The sequence below is a fragment of the Nomascus leucogenys genome, chromosome 10, assembly GCF_006542625.1.
Source record: "Nomascus leucogenys isolate Asia chromosome 10, Asia_NLE_v1, whole genome shotgun sequence".
Lineage (NCBI taxonomy): Eukaryota > Metazoa > Chordata > Mammalia > Primates > Hylobatidae > Nomascus > Nomascus leucogenys.
Window position 1 is genome coordinate 74,149,542 of NC_044390.1, and position 16,500 is coordinate 74,166,041.

Below are 16,500 nucleotides of genomic sequence, written 5' to 3' on the forward strand. Positions count from 1 at the left end.
CTCAGTAATGCAATTTGTTGATCATTGTTAATTCACTATCCAGGATATTTTAAAAAATGCATATCATCTAAAATGTTATTGTTTCTGTATTTTTACTCAACTTTATCATCAGTTATCTTTAAATTATCATACTAAATATCTATCACGATTAATGATGGGAAAATGAAAAGCCACTGGTTATAATTCAGAATGGTAAGAACTAACCTACTAGAGAACATTAAAGGGATAATAACAATAGTAATAAAAATAATGGCAGCTAACCAGAGCTGTGGCATACAGCTATGCAGACTGTGCACTGTACATGCCGGGGGGTGACACAGCATGGCAGCCCCGTGGCTAACACTGAGTACCCTATCACATGCCAGCTCATAAGTATTTTACATGGAACTGAACTATACAGCAGATACTACCCTCATCCCCATTTTATACATAAGAAGAAAGAAGACACAGAAGGTTAAACTTGCTCAAGACCTCAAAGCTAATGAATGGCAGAACTGGGCATTTGACTCTAGAGCTCACTCTATTGATTGCTACCCCATACTGCCTGATTTATGGTTACAAATGCCATTACTTGAAAAAAATCCCCTTAGTTTTACATCTTCCTTGCATATAATTTTGAAAAATACTGTTTAACTAAACATATGGTAGCTGTTCCTTCAAAATGATGATGTGGTTTATAGAATCTCTTTGTAATTTGTAATCATATATCATACAGCAATACTCTCTCCCTTACCAAAAAAGAAAAAAAAAAACCACCACGTACACAAGATTTCATATTTGCATATACTTTAATAACAAGGTCATTTTAGTAATAAATGAACAAAGAAACAGAGACAAAGAGAACTTAACACGTGATACTTCCACAAGTTTGGGTCTAAAAAGGTTTACATCAAAGTTTAAAACATATACTGTCTGTGTTAACAGAGGCTACAATACCAATTTGGATTACACACATTATCTAAAACATTATTATCAAAGAGTGCAAAGTTAGATCAAACAACATCAAGAAAATTCTGTCCTAAAATTTTAACAAAGTCTTTTAAGAAAGTCTAAAAACCTCCTTTTTCCCCACTGACTTCAAAACTTTGAGTTTTATATCAGAATATCAATTTGTCATTTTAACTTTTTTACCATACATGAAAAATTATCAAAAATATATCGATGGGTCTATACTAATTGTGACTGTTTATATTTACATTAAGCAAATTCTCTTGCCAAGTTCTTTATATACAAATTACCAGTTGTCCTCTGTGAAATTCATTAAAAAGTTAAAAACCAAAGAAATGTCATTAGAAACAACATATTTCAATATGTAACTGCTTTCCATCAATGAAGAATATTTTTAAATAACTTAATTGAAAAGTATTGAACTCCCCACCAATTTCAGCTGCAACAGTATTCCTCCTGAATGTTTTCTGTGATTTAAGGGGAAAAAAAAAAACTAGGTAATGCCTGATTGCAAATAATTCAATGACAAAAATGTGATGAGTGTTTATTGACCTTATCTTCAAGATACTTATAGTCTAATTAGGTTGACATAAAAAAACCAAGCAATAAAAAATGTAAACAGTGTTAGAAATTGAAGAAACAGAAAATTTTTAAAAACTGGCAAATGCAACATATAAATACTTTTCATATTAATTTAAATCATAAAATGACATCCCAAATCCAATTAAATTGAATGCAGGCAAGGCTTTCTGATACTTCTAATAAGGGCCAGCATTTAAAAAAATTTTAACCTATTCCCAAATTGGAAAGAATTTAGATTTTAGAAGCATCACAACAGATAAAAAGAAATTTATAAACATTTAAGAGGCAAAGATTTGGGGGAAAGTTCATAAAAAGATTACATTAATGTCACTAAAATAAAGGGGCCACTTTAATTGTTTTAGATTCATAGTTACATAATAAGGAAATAAAAAAGTTGTCATTTTCTAAGAAAAAACTTGACCACAAAATCATAAACATCTCTAATTTAAAGAGGATTGGTTCAGATGAATATAAAACTGGTACAACAATTTCTCCAGTACAGATGCATGTCTCCTGGCCAAAAATTAACTGATTTTGTAAAAATTGCTTAAAAATTAATGCCTCAAGATTTTCTGGTTTGAAAATAGAGATTTGCTCCATTTTTGAAATTATCTTAGTTTATGTTAATTATATACTCTTCTAAAGCAAGAAATAAAGCTCTAAAATATTTACCTAATTAGTGCTCTGTCTCTGGACTTTAGGACCAATACTCTGTGTGTCCTCTTCCTGACTAGGACGTTTCCCACCACTGAGACCAGTGCCCATGGAGCTTCTTCCTGCACATTTAAAAAATGTATGTTTAAGATAGGAAAAGGAAAAAGAACAGTATGCTCAAATGCTTCATTCTTACCTTGCTTCAACAGGTGAGTTTGCTGACTGTCACCATGAGCATAGTGTAAAATACCACTCCCTTGAGAGCAACCTGTTAGTATTTAAAACACAGTAAAATTACTTAAAATCAAATCCAAGATGTATGTATTATTAAGACTACAAATCCAACTTTTAGTGCTTGTACTTAAGGTCATTTATATGCTTTTAAGACTAAATCTCAATCTTCCTATGAACCAAACATCACATGCTCAAATCAGGAAAACTTAAATTTAGGCTCACAGAAGTGTTGACAGTTCAAAGGCAAAATCACTGATGATCATTTTCTAAAAAATATTTCCTTACTAGATGACAATTTGAAACTTGACCATGAAGGTAAAACATGGGGGCAAGAGTGAGATGGACATTCTTCCCTCACTCTTGTCCCTTTTCCCACGCTTTTCCTTCAGAGCCCCTCCAAACATATTTCCTTGAGGATAAGGGAATAAGGGCCTGCCCGATGAGTTAAACAATTCAAATCATAAAACAAGCAGAAAACACAGACTATGTGGCAGTTACCTAGCCTGAGCAATCATATCAACCCTTCTAAAAACAAACACTATTATAGGAGAATAGGTTGGCTAGAACAGAGAAGTATGTTTTAGGGAAACATTTCCGTCAGTGTGTCCAGGTTATAGAAAAATATGAGCATTCTGGACCTATCCATGAGCAGGTGGATAGGTCAACACCTTATGGCCTGAACAAGACTGTGCACTTACTTTCATTTCAATTAACTTCAATCCCAGGCAATCAGTGGCAGTTGCTCACCCTAAGTGAGTATGAAGTACTATCCCATAGTTGTTTTAATTTGCATTTCCCTAATGACTAATAATGCCGATGAACTGATATTTTACAATAAAAAAAAAACCCTAAAAGTTAAATAAAAACGAAAACATATTGCTACAGTAGTCAACATATTACGGTCTGTGTTATTTTAAGAACAAAAGTAAGACATCTATGTATAGTTTATTCCTTTCCTGAGCACGTGTGCACACACACACAAATATAAAGATGAGGAGAGAAAAATGCAATTTGTGTTGCAGAGATTAAGAATGTTCCACAGTCATTAAAACAAACAAACAAAAAACAACAACCAAAAAAACAAAGAAAAGTCCAAGAATTTTGCCCTTTGACATGCCTTGTAAGGTACTATAAAAGCCTACAGACAGGATAAGTGTAAGGCATAAAAGGATATGCTTTAGAAGCATTTAAGTCCTTTCAAATGGAGCAGAAGAGGAGAAATGTTTAATATTAATAGCATAGCCCAAGTCGTATCTTTTCACAATTTCCCATTTCCAGGTCTAAAATGTTTTTTCCTTCATCTGACTACCCAAATGCTACTCAATCCTGCCACCTTTCAAGAAAGTTTCTCTAGTCCCTTCAGCTCTCAATAATCTCTCCCTTTTCTCATGTTGCACATGGAGGCAGCATCTTATAATTTATCACTTTTTCATTTGTTTTTGTTTTCCCTCCACACCCCCATTTAGACTTAAGTTCTACTTAGCTTTTCATGTCTCATGTCTTTTGAAAGCCTCCAAGAAGCTGGCTACAAACTATGTTACAGGCAAATATTTACATGATTAAAATAATTTCAAGATTTATTAATTCTTCTATTATATAATAAACTACCCTATATTTATACATTTGTGAAGCAAAATTGTCCCAATTTAACCTGCTACCATGATTAGCTTTTGAAGATAATTCCAAATAAACGACACAGGTTTGAGTGGTCTGTCTAAAAGCAGTTTGTGCCATCACTGTGCATTAGTCCAGCCCTTGGTTCCTAGCCCATTGCTACCTGCCTGTTATCTAAGTGCTTCACAGAGCTTCTGTCCCTCACTCACGTGTGGGCCGACAAGGCAGACTGAACTGAACAAGAGATCTGGAAGAACTTTTGAAATGATTATCTTGTGGAAGTTTATTCAAATTGTAGGAGATCCTGAGAAGGAACATTTCTCAAGTATGCTGCCATCACTGCCAACTGTTGACTGCTGGGTGGATCACATTCCAGCAATAAAATATTTTCTCTTGTAAACATTTACGGCATTCCATTTGCAGAGGAGGCTCAATGATGCAGGAAGAAGTACAAGCTTTGGAGCTAGTCAGACTTGGATCTGAATCTTAGCTCAACTACTTACTAACTGTGGGATCTTTGTTAACTTACCTAATCTTTCTAGGATTATTTCCCCAAATATAAAATGAGGATCCCACTACCTCCTCCCCAGGTTACTGTGAGAAAGTAGGCAAAAATCCCTTACTATCTACTGGGCACAAGGTAGGCAGTCAAAATGTGAGTGCTTTTGTCCCCTTCTCCCAAAACTAATTCTTGGAGGATAAAATACATGCTGTTTTCATGAGGATGCATTTCTGAATTCAAAAAGGTTCAATTTTTAAAAGGCTTTATTCTTAATATCAACTTAGAAAATCTGACTTAAAAAAAAGCATTCCTCAAATGCTACCCTGTTTTTATCCTTATGTTTTTACTTTGAAAAATACAGATTCACAAACAGTTGCAAAGTTAGTACAAAGAGGTCTTGTTTCCCTATCTTCTTAGTGACATCTTATGAAACTACAGTACAATAATATAACCAGGTATTGACATTGATACAATGTGTTTGTACAATTTTATGCTCTTTTATCACATGTATAGATTTCTTTTTTCTTTTTTTTCCCTTCAATTTTTATTTTAAGGGTACATGTGCAGGATGTGCAGGTTTGTTACATAGGCCATGGTGGTTTGCTGCACAGATCAACCCATCACCTAGGTATTAAGACCAGCAAGCATTAGCTATTCTTCCTAACGGTTTCCCTGTCCCTGCCCCCCCAACAGACCCCAGTGTGTGTGTTTTGTTGTTTTTGTTGTTTTTTGTTTTTGAGACAGAGTTTTGCTCTTGTTACCCAGGCTGGAGTGCAATGGCGTGATCTCAGCTCACCGCAACCTCCGCCTCCTGGGTTCAAGTGATTCTCCTGCCTCAGCCTCCCGAGTAGCTGGGATTACAGGCATGTGCCACCACGCCCGGCCAATTTTGTCTTTTTAGTAGAGACGGGGTTTCTCCATGTTGGTCAGGGGCTGGTCTCGAACTCCCGACCTCAGGTGATCCACCCACCTCAGCCTCCCAAAGTGCTGGGATTACAGTTGTGAGCTACTGCACCTGGCTCCAGTATGTGTTGTTCTCAGCATGTATCCATGTGTTCTCATCATTCTACTACCACTTATAAGTGAGAACATGAGGTGTTTGGTTTTCTGTTCCTGCCTTAGTTTGCTGAGGATAATGGCTACAAGCTCCATCATGTCCCTGCAAAGAACATGATCTCGTTCCTTTTTATGGCTGCATAGTATTTCATGGTACATATGTACCACATTTTCTTTATCTAGTCTATCATCGATTGACATTTAGGTTGATTCCATGTCTTTGCTAATGTGAATAGTGCTGCAATGAACATAGTGTGCATGTATCTTTATAACAGAATGATTTATATTCCTTTGGGTATATACCCAGTAATGGGATTGCTCAGTCAAATGGTATTTCTGCTTCTAGATCTTTGAGGAATCACCACAGTGTCTTCCACAATGGTTGAACTAATTTACATTCCCATCAACAATGTAAAAGCCTTCCTTTTTCTCTGCATCCTCACCAGCATCTGTTGTTTCTTGACTTTTTAATAATCACCATTCTCACTGATGCTGTCCTATTTTTTAATCAAATTACTGAGCTTCATGCTATTTTTGGTCAAAGCCAAAAACTAATATGATGATTCAAATTTCGAACACATACTGAATTCTTGAAATTATTAATATCACACATAAGAATTTACACACGGTCACTAAATTTGCATCATACAGAAAACTACTACAGACCAGACTTTATAAGAAAAACTCATGTGCAAAAAGACTAGAGGGCTCTATGCATGTGTACAATAAATCTTTTGGCCATGTTCACAGGGCCACTAACTTTCTTAACTAATTACCTTATAGTTGCCGTACACCTAAAGAGTAAAAAATAATAAGCATTCTGAAAATATGACATTTGAGTTTCATTTTATCCTTAAAACTGCTCTCCTCAGTTTGCAAGAGCTTTAACTTGACCCAGTATCTATTATACGTAATGATGTTTTCCATCTCTAAAATGTCATCAATGGAGTGAAGAGATGTGTCTGGGTGCACATGTATGCATGCATACAAAGAATCTATTAAGCTAATTTCAAAGATAGATTTTTATAAAATATGTTAGTGAGGATCACTAACAAATAAATTTGTTTAATAACCTCTTCATGTTACTAAGTGCAGAAATTTCCTTTTCACTTACTTCCACTGCTGCTACAACCTGGGATATTTTCTGCAGAATATCCCATGAAGCCTCCATTCCCATTAGGATTAGAAGGTACTGATGCTAGAAGACCTAAAGGACAAAAAAATTTTCTTTTAAATTATGATCAAGATAAAATTCAAAGGTAAGTACATAAACAGCTGCCAAAGAAACAAAGACAGTTATTAACATACCTAGTCCTCTATATCGTGAAAGCTGCTGATAGATCTGTTTCATCCTTTCAATATTCAAACGGCTTGCTTCAGCATGGTTCACCATTGGTTTAGGATAATTAACTCCTATCAAACATTTGGCTACCTTTTGGATACCTTCTGGTGCATTCCAGGGATCATAGATATATTTTGCAGGGAAGCCTCTTAGGACAGGCAAATAACGCCTTTGGGAGAAAAAAGAAAGATTACTAATAAAATGCACTCTAAGCAAACTATAACAACTACTAGCTAAGACAGACCAAAATCAAATCAAGACCATTTAAATGATCTGTTTGCCCTTCTCATCTCTGCTGCCCATCATGAGTGGGGAATACTTTAAGCATTGATTAAACATGAAAAGCTCTTCTTGAATTAACTATTCCAAACTGAGTAGTAATCACCCTTGATTTACCTGATGTAGTCTCCATTGGGATCTGTTCTCCTACCAAAACCAACAGGGCAATAGCAGTGAAAAAACTGTTGAAAAAAGGAACTACAAGACAGCCACATCCAACTTCCAGCATTTATGCTCCAATCTGCATCAAGCAATAATTCTTCAAATACCTTCAGAAGTAACAGTAACCAATTAGTTTGCACACACATAATTCACAAAGCAAGCATTTTCAAGGTCACAGTAGATCCAAAGTCAAGGCAAAGAAAATCTAGCACAGAATTGTAAAATTAAACATTCCAAAGTTAGTTTCCCTGTCTATGTTCTGTTCTATAATGAGCTCTTCCAGAGAAAGAGACATAGTAGTAATATAGTATGCTTCTGAAGAGAATTTCCTTTTCCAATCTCTGCAGTGTTACTGGGAGAATGGAAGGTAAAAAAAATATTCAAATCACTGATTTAAAAGGATGTGGATTTAAAAGGATATTATTAGTAGACACAGGAAATGCAGTAAACCACTTTCAAGAAAGCAAAAATGCTATTACATAAAACACCAACAAAAACTTAGCTTCATATTCTAGCCTAAATAAAGGAAGCACACTCAAATATAAATTCACTTAAAAATATATACTAGCATTACATAGTTTAATTTCGAATTCCTTGATCAGAAAGAAAATAGAATTAAAATAAATGATTTATATATATATTCATTAAGTATGTTATATATTGTCTTTGTATACAACTGTGTACTAGGAAATATAAGAGATTAAACACACACACACACACACACACACACACACACACACACAAGCTCAGAAATGGTCCTTGGATGGGGCAAATGTATGATACTGCCAGAAAGGTAAAAAATGTATGTAATGGCCGGGTGCGGTGGCTCATGCGTGTAATCCCAGCACTTTGGGAGGCTGAGGCAGGGGGATCATTTGAGGTCAGGAGTTCAAGACCAGCCTGGGCAATGTGGTAAAACCCTGTCTCTACTAAAAATACAAAATTAGCTGGGCACAGTGGTGGGCACCTGTAATCCTAGCTACTCGGGAGGTTCAGGCAGGAGAATCGCTTGAACCTGGAAGGTGTAGGTTGCATGAGCTGAGATCACGCCATTGCACCCCGGCCTGGGCTATAGAGCAAGAGACTCCGTCTAAAAAAAAAAAAAAAAAAAAAAAAAAAAAAAAGTACCTAAGTCTTATTATGTATAATCCACAAGATGTCGTCACAAAACGTAGTATGCTTCTCTTTACATAATAGAAGTATTACTAAAAAGCTGTGAAGTTGAAGTGAGGTGAAATGATTTATATTTTAAAATTTATAATATGAATTCACTATCTCTAGGAACTCTTTAGTGAATTCTTTTGGTGACAGAAATATCACCTATAAATATATCTATCAACAAATTCAGTGTTAAATTTTACAGTTCTCTTAATGGCTAGGCTGGTTTAACCATTAAAATGACTTTAGGTTAATCAATTTAACCAGTTTTCACCTTTTTGCTTGTCTGATTATATCATTTTTCTCTGAAAGTGTCCCCATATTTGGGGAATTATGTTTTATCCACTGAAAAACTACACTATAAATGAATCTGTATAACAGACAACTTCTAGGATTTGTTTTATTAAGGTAAGGATTCCTTCAAAATAAGGCATGCTATATCAGTTAGAACACTTACCTTCATTCCTTCTTCCCAACTAATCCACAGGTCCCCTCGTGTCAGGAAGCAAGCAACTGCATGCCTGGCTAGATGATGAATCCAACCCTCCTGACGAAGCTGTGTCATGATGGCATCAATCCATGGAAAGCCTGTCCGGCCTTCTGCCCATTTTGCTAAAGCCTCAGGATTTTTATCCCAAGGAATCTGAACACAAATAGGGTTTCCTTCCATTTTATCAAAGCGTGGATTATTTGTTGCTGCTGTATAGAAAAATTCACGCCATAATAGTTGCCCATAAAGGGAAAGGGGAGGGGAACTGTTCTTCTTTACCTATGGTTAAAAAGCAAAGAAGTATTATCAGAATTTTTTTTTAAAGTATTAAACAATAAGCTCTAATTTTAGAGAATACCTTTTTGTAGAGATCTGTTAGTTTGAAGTAAAACAGTCGACATGACAAACAACCAAATCGGAGATAAGGACTAAGTCCAGTAGGGCTTGCAAGCAGAGAATTCGCATTCATTCGAGGTCTTTCAAAATTTGCCACCCAAGCCTGAAAACACACAGAGAAAATTACATTAACTAATTGTCTTTTTCATTTTAAAAGAACACTCAGAATGGAGATTTTTTTAAAAAAAGTTACATAGTTCTTGGGGAATAAAATCTTATCCTAGCCACAAATTACATGTTTTAATAAAAAATAAGACAGGATAAAAAAGTGAGCATTCTTTTGTTTCAGTCATCCTTGTGCAGCACATACTCATGTGAAATAAATTACCTTCCAATTTCCAACAGAAAGCTGAGAGCACCTTCAATCTCTCTCTCTCTCTCTTTTTTTTTTTTTTTTTTCTGAGACAGGGTCTCACTCTGTCACCCAGGCTGGAGTGCAGTGACTCAATCTTGGCTCACTGCAACTTCCAGCTCCCGGGTGGAGGATTCTCCTGCCTCAGCCTCCTGAGTAGCTGGGACTACAGGCATGCGCCACCACGCCTGGCTGTTTGTATTTTTAGTAGGGATGGGATTTCACCATGTTGGCCAGGCTGGTCTCAAACTCCTGACCCCAAGTGATCCACCCACCTCAGCCTCCCAAAGTGCTGGGATTACAGGCATGAGCCACCAGGCCTGGAAAATTTATTTATTTATTTTGAGATGGAGTCTTACTCCATCACCCAGGCTGGAGTACAGTGGTACGATCTTGGCTTACAGTAACTTCTGCCTCCTGGGTTCAAACAATTCTCATGCCTCAGCATCCCAAGTAGCTGGAATTACAGGCACACTCCACCACGCCTGGCTAACTTTTGTTATTTTTAGTAAAGATGGGGGTTTTGCCATGTTGGCCAGGCTCGTCTCGAACTCCTGACCTCAAGTGATCCACCTGCCTCAGCCTCCCAAAGTGCTGGGATTACAGGTGTAAGCCACCATGCCTGACTTTCAACCTGTCTCTTTAACACAAAGGTAAAGGTGAAATATAATTCTATTCTAGTTTCAAAATTGTGGCTACTAGATACCAGCTTAGGTAGAAAGAACAGAAGAGGTAGTGTGGTAGTAGCTAACGTGGAAATAATTAGAAGAGGAGGAGAAAGAGCATTTAAATGAGGAGATGGTAGTTAATTTTCAAACAATTAGGTTTGTGCTATTTTAACCATTTCCGTTAATCCTCCCCTTTCAACAATCTATTTGTTATTTTTAAAAGAGAGAAAAATTATTTTTTAAATGGCAGTTTGGAAATACAAGCATAGCTATATAATCTACATTATCATACTTTTCTTTCCAAATGCCTTTCCAAACGAGTGAGTGCTTCAGTTTCTCCACCTGGCCACACTGCAGAGGATAAGCCATCTGTATCGAAACCTACAAGAAAGAAAAGAAAAAAACATCATTCTTCCAAAACTAAAGTAATTTTTATTTAACCCCAATAACTGGGAGAACAAATTACTTTGCAGAAAAATTAAGAGAGTATCATAAAAATGAACTGAAGGCCTAAATAAGCCCTCACCTACAGAGGATACAACATGGTTTCAATTTTTCAGGATGTACATCTTAAGGTGTTAACAATAGATCACATATTTATAAAACACATAAATGATGAACAAACATATCACTTCTTAAAGGGTTCTTTTTCTTTCTTCTCCCCCTGCCCTTTCTTTCTCTCCTAATGCAAAATACTTTACATGGCAAAATTAAAAGGGGAATTTTCTGAGTAATTTATGATTTATTAACTTTTAAGCCTTACACTGATTACAGTTTACACTCACCTAGCTCTTCCAGTGAAGGGACTCCATATTTCTCATCATGGTCATCAGACAGAGGAGTTGTGCACTTTTCTATCACTTCTGAAGTAATTGTCTCTACTGGTATCTCTAGTGGTTCCATTTTGCTGATGAGAGTCTGGAATCTTTTATAAGTTAGAGGCGGTTGTCCACCATTGAGTTCAATGATCCTATAACAAGAGTTAGTAAAATGTAGACAGTATAAAAAAAGACAATAAATTTTGGCTAACAAGCTCCCAAAAGGCTTAAAAAGCAGAAAATAAAATTAATCACTGAAGTCTTTGAGGAGAATGTTAGCTTGTTATAATAACCAAGAAATGTGTCCAAAATGATTAATGAGTCCAAAAATCATTCTCTTGAGCTTCCAGACATCCTCTAGGTATCAAATATACACACTACACAAATATTAAAACCTTTAAGACAAAGAATATTAAGAACTTATGAGAGGAAAAAACAAGTAAGAGGGTAAATTAGTCTAAAGGCAATTACAAAAAGTTAATACACACAGACATATGAAAAACATGTTATAGCCCAGCTCAAAGAATCTCAATCATCAATAAAAACTAAACCAGGTTGATAATTATATGAAAGAGTAATCAGCAGGTCTCATTTAGGAAAAATAAATTTTATTGTATATATTTGAGTTTACAACACATTATGGGATACATGTAGATAGTAAAATGGTTACTATAGTGAAGCAGATTAACATATTTATAATCTCATATAGTTACTTTTTTATATGTGTGTGACAAAAGCAGCTAAAATCTACTTATTTGATAAAAATTCCAAATAAAAGACAATTTTATTAACTAAAATCCTTACTCTGTACACTAGACCTCTAGTGTGGTTCATCTTACATAACTTCTACTTTGTATCCTTGGACCTACATTCCTGATATGGTTTGGCTGTGCCCCCACCAAAATCTCATCTTGAGTTGTAACTCCCACAATTCCCACATGTCATGGGAGGGACCCTGTGGGAGGTAACTGAATCATGGGGGCAGATCTTTCCCGTGCTGTTCTCATGATAGTGAGTAAGTCTCACAAAATCTGATGGTTTTTAAAAGGGGGAGTTGCCCTGCACAAGCTCCCTCCTTGCCTGCTGCCACCCATGTAAGACATGACTTGCTCCTCCTTGCCTTCCACCATGATTGTGAGGCCTTCTGAGCCATGTGGAACTGTAAGTCCATTAAACCTCTTTCTTTTGTAAATTGCCCAGTCTCAGGTATGTCTTTATCAGCATCGTGAAAATGGACTAAAACAATTACCCTACTTCCTTCAGCAAATTTTATAAATTTGGATTCTATATTACTGTGGTGACAATTACTTCCTATTTTCTATTGTGCTAATGAAGGCATGAGAGATGTCAGCATATGTATCTATGTCACATACTTAGAACACATAAGCCCCCAAATTTCAAGTTATTTAAATTTAAGTATCTTTTTATTTACTTCTGATCACTAATTACCTCAATCAAGTATTAATTTAAAAAAAAACTAGCTTTGCCAATGGTAGTTTAGATTAAGTTTAGATACTATTTTGGAATAACTACTCTTTTTCACTATGGCCATTTGCTTAGCATTTGGCCTTAATAAAAAATGACAGGTGAAATCCAACTCCATCATTTTATAGATGTGAAAACAGGCCTACCAGAAGAGTTAAGTAAACTAGTCAACAAGGTCATATAACTGATAAATGGCAAATCAAGGTTTTCTTAGTGTATTTTAGTGTATTTTTCATTATACAATACGTAGTGATGTATCAACTACAGATACATACAGAAAATAATACAGAAAGCAATCACCATAAAAGATATCCTGTTTAAGTAAATTTTGCTTCAGTGTATTTTTAATTTATTCATAGGGTTGCAATGAATTTTGCTGAATGTAATGATACCACAATAATACTACTGAGGACATTGTTAATTACACAACAGTAGCAAAATGAGAATCTTAGGACAAAACATTTTCTATATGTTACATTTTAATAAGATAGATTACATATAGTAAATATTCACATTCAATCCAATAAACACTTAAGTTTTTTTTTTTTTTTTTGAGATGGAGTCTCACTCTGTTGCCCAGGCTGGAATGCAGTGGTGCTATCTTGGCTCACTGCAACCTCTGCTTCCCAGGTTCAAGTGATTCTCCTACCTCAGCCTCCCAAGTAGCTGGATTACAGGCACCTGCCACTATGCCTGGCTAATTTTTGTATTTTTAGTAGAGATGGGGGTTTCACCATTTTGGCCAGGCTGGTCTTGAACTCCTGACCTCGTGATCCACCTGCCTCGGCCTCCCAAAGTGCTGGGATTACAGGCGTGAGCCATCGCGCCTGGCCTAAACACTGAATTTTATGCATAACACTAAGTCTCCCACTTAGAAGCAATTGCTTTTATCCTGTTTTGCCCCCTCCTTGCTATGAGCTCCCTAAAGTTAAGCAAATTGGTGAGCTCAAAGGCAAGATTATTAAAAGATACATGAATTCTAGCTTAGTATCAAGTAAGACCTTTGTCTGAATCAAATCATGGTTTTTTGATACATTTAAAATGTGAAATCAAATCAACTAGTTTGTCATGTTACAGAATTTGTTTTATTAACTTGATAAAATACATAAATTACTAAAAAAGTAAAATGATTTAAAAGGTAAATAAATTATAAGATTTCAGTACTTAAAAGGACAATGGTATGCCAAAAGTTTTAAAAAGTTAAGTTTTATAGGCCTCTAAGACTCATAGCATATAATACTCCCTAAATTTAAGTTTGACCACAGAATTTCTGTGGGACAAAGCATCACCAAGGACTGGTGTTGGAAGAAATACACTTCGAGAAATATTCTATTATGCCATTGTTCAGAGGACTACAGCTATGCAATGTTACATTACATCCAATTTGCATATGGATTTAAAATCCAGACAGACAAGATAGATATACATGAAATAAGATAACATTAAACAAGCATATAAATATGTCAAGGCAATTTATAACTATGTATAACTATAAAATTGATAATGCTAAGAGCCCAGAAAGACAAGATCACAGAAGGCTGAGTTAAGAGTAGTCAAGGAAAATTCGGTAACAGTCTTAATCCATAATAGTTTTGAAATTGAAATGCTGATACCTGTCATTGGGTCAATAGCGGCTAAATAAAATGCTAAGGATTTGACATATGTTCACTTAATTCTCCCATAACTCTGTGAAGTACATGTTATTTCTACTTTATAAACCTCAGTTAAAAACTTATCTATGTAGTTAATACCACCAAACTATATACTTAAAAATGGTTAAGATGGTAAATATTATGTTATATGCATTTTCCCACAGTAAAAAAAAAAAAATAGAAAAAAAAGGACTCACTTGTCTAGGTCATATAATGTATGTGAAATTCTTACAATGACTTCTACTCCAGCTTCAGTTGCCAGTTTCTTAATAGCTGCATCTCGTTCCTTTCCAAAGGGCTCAGAATCATACTCAATTGAAAGTTTAGTAATGTTCCATTCCTAAAGTAAGAGAAAGGGGAACAATGTACACCAATTTTAATAGTTATTTTTTCTATTATAACAAAAAGTGAAAAAGCTGAAAATCTACATATCAAAGGATTATACATAAATCAAACTTTGAATATGCAGGAAAAAGTAAACAATTTATCAATTAAAAAATACATAAGTAACAAATGTATAACCCATTAGATTCTAGGCATTATGTTAGGCAACAGACAATCTAGCAAAGCAATAAGCTTAAAACCAGCTCTTATACTGAATGTGTTTGTAGAGCACTTTCCTTTTTCAAATTACTCATACTTACATTACATACTTTCATTTGAGCCTCAAAACAACACTCAGAGTTTGGCACTTTGGTTAGTATTTCCATTTTGGAGATAAGTTTATTTTTAAAACTTAGGGACCTGCCAGAGTTCACAGAGAGCCAGACCACCTGAATTTATGTCTGTTGAGTCTAAGAACTGGTCTTTAACTAACCTTTGATAGTTGATATGGTATAAGCTGCCTGGCTGAGGTCGTGTGTGTGTGTGTGTGTGTGTGTGTGTAAATATTTTCTTTCTGATTACTAAAAAATGTTAACCGAAAAATTTGGAGATGGTAATAATAATAGCAGTTACTTATTATCAGGAGCTATGTTAATAAGCTCTGTACATCTCCTTATACTGATTTTAAATGAGGAAACTGTGACTTAAGGGAATTGATTTTTCTTAAGGAGAAAGTTTTTTTTTATTCTAAGTCTATTCTGATTTATCTCATAAAGAAAAAATTCCACCATTATTTAACTGCCTATATGGTAACATACTATAATTCACCAAACACCTCCAGATTAGACAAGGGCTATTCCAATGGTGGGTTTAAAAAAATTGCTATTCTAGGCCGGGTGTGGTGGCTCATGCCTGTAATCCTAGCACTTTGGGAGGCCGAGGTGGGTGGATCACCTGAGGTCAGTAGTTCAAGACCAGCCTGGCCAACATGGTGAAACCCTGTCTCTACTAAAAACAAAAACATTAGCTGGGTGTGGTGGCACATGCCTGTAATCCCAGCTACTCGGGAGGCTGAGGAAGTAGAATCACTTGAACTCAGGAGGTGGAGGTTGCAGTGAGCTGAGATCGTGCCACTGCACTCCAGCCTGAGCGATGGGAGCAAGGCTCCATCTTAAAAAAAAAAATGCTATTATAAACTTTACAGTATATATCTTTACCTTTATGCACACATCTTACAAATTTTAGGGTATTTATCCAATTTTTTCCTAGAAATAATCCCTTGAAAAACAACTGATGGGTCAAAGATAAGCACATTCAAAATTCTGATAGGCTGTCAAATTATGTACCAGAAAGACTGTACAAATTTACATTCCCATCAGCAGTACACCTAAGTGCTTGATCTCCACACACTTGCCAATAATATGTATTAGTAATCATTTTTTTTAAGATGACATGTCACTTTGTCCCCTAGGCTGAAGTGCAGTGGCATGATCTCGGCTCACTGCAACCTCCGCCTCCCAGGTTCAAACGATTCTCCTGCCTCAGCCTCCCGAGTAGCTGGGATTAAAGGCACACACCACCACAACTAGCTACTTTTTGTATTTTCAGTAGAGACGGCGTTTTGCCATCTTGGCCAGGCTGGTCTCAAACTCCTGACCTCCATCTACTTCGGCCTCCCAAAGTGCTGGGATTACAGGTGTGAGCCACCATGCCCAGCCAGTAATTGTTTTTAAATGTCTGCTAAACTACTAGGAAAAAAATAATATCTCATTAAAAATTTTTTC

The 16,500-nt window shown here is 35.7% G+C and overlaps 1 protein-coding gene across 1 annotated transcript in view; it reads right to left on the reverse strand.

Annotated features, from left to right (window-relative positions):
* Window positions 1–769: 769 nt before the first annotated feature.
* CRY1 (cryptochrome circadian regulator 1) overlaps window positions 770–16,500 on the reverse strand; it is a 107,745-nt gene continuing 92,014 nt past the window's right edge. The window contains exons 3-13 of the mRNA XM_003269977.4: window positions 14,590–14,732; window positions 11,223–11,407; window positions 10,730–10,818; window positions 9,380–9,520; window positions 8,989–9,300; window positions 7,329–7,480; window positions 6,899–7,101; window positions 6,705–6,797; window positions 2,381–2,452; window positions 2,203–2,306; window positions 770–1,415 (exon numbers count right to left, since the gene is read on the reverse strand). Of these exons, the coding sequence (XP_003270025.1) occupies window positions 2,203–2,306; window positions 2,381–2,452; window positions 6,705–6,797; window positions 6,899–7,101; window positions 7,329–7,480; window positions 8,989–9,300; window positions 9,380–9,520; window positions 10,730–10,818; window positions 11,223–11,407; window positions 14,590–14,732 (1,494 nt within the window). The 3' untranslated portion in view covers window positions 770–1,415. The remainder of the gene's footprint in view (window positions 1,416–2,202; window positions 2,307–2,380; window positions 2,453–6,704; window positions 6,798–6,898; window positions 7,102–7,328; window positions 7,481–8,988; window positions 9,301–9,379; window positions 9,521–10,729; window positions 10,819–11,222; window positions 11,408–14,589; window positions 14,733–16,500) is intronic.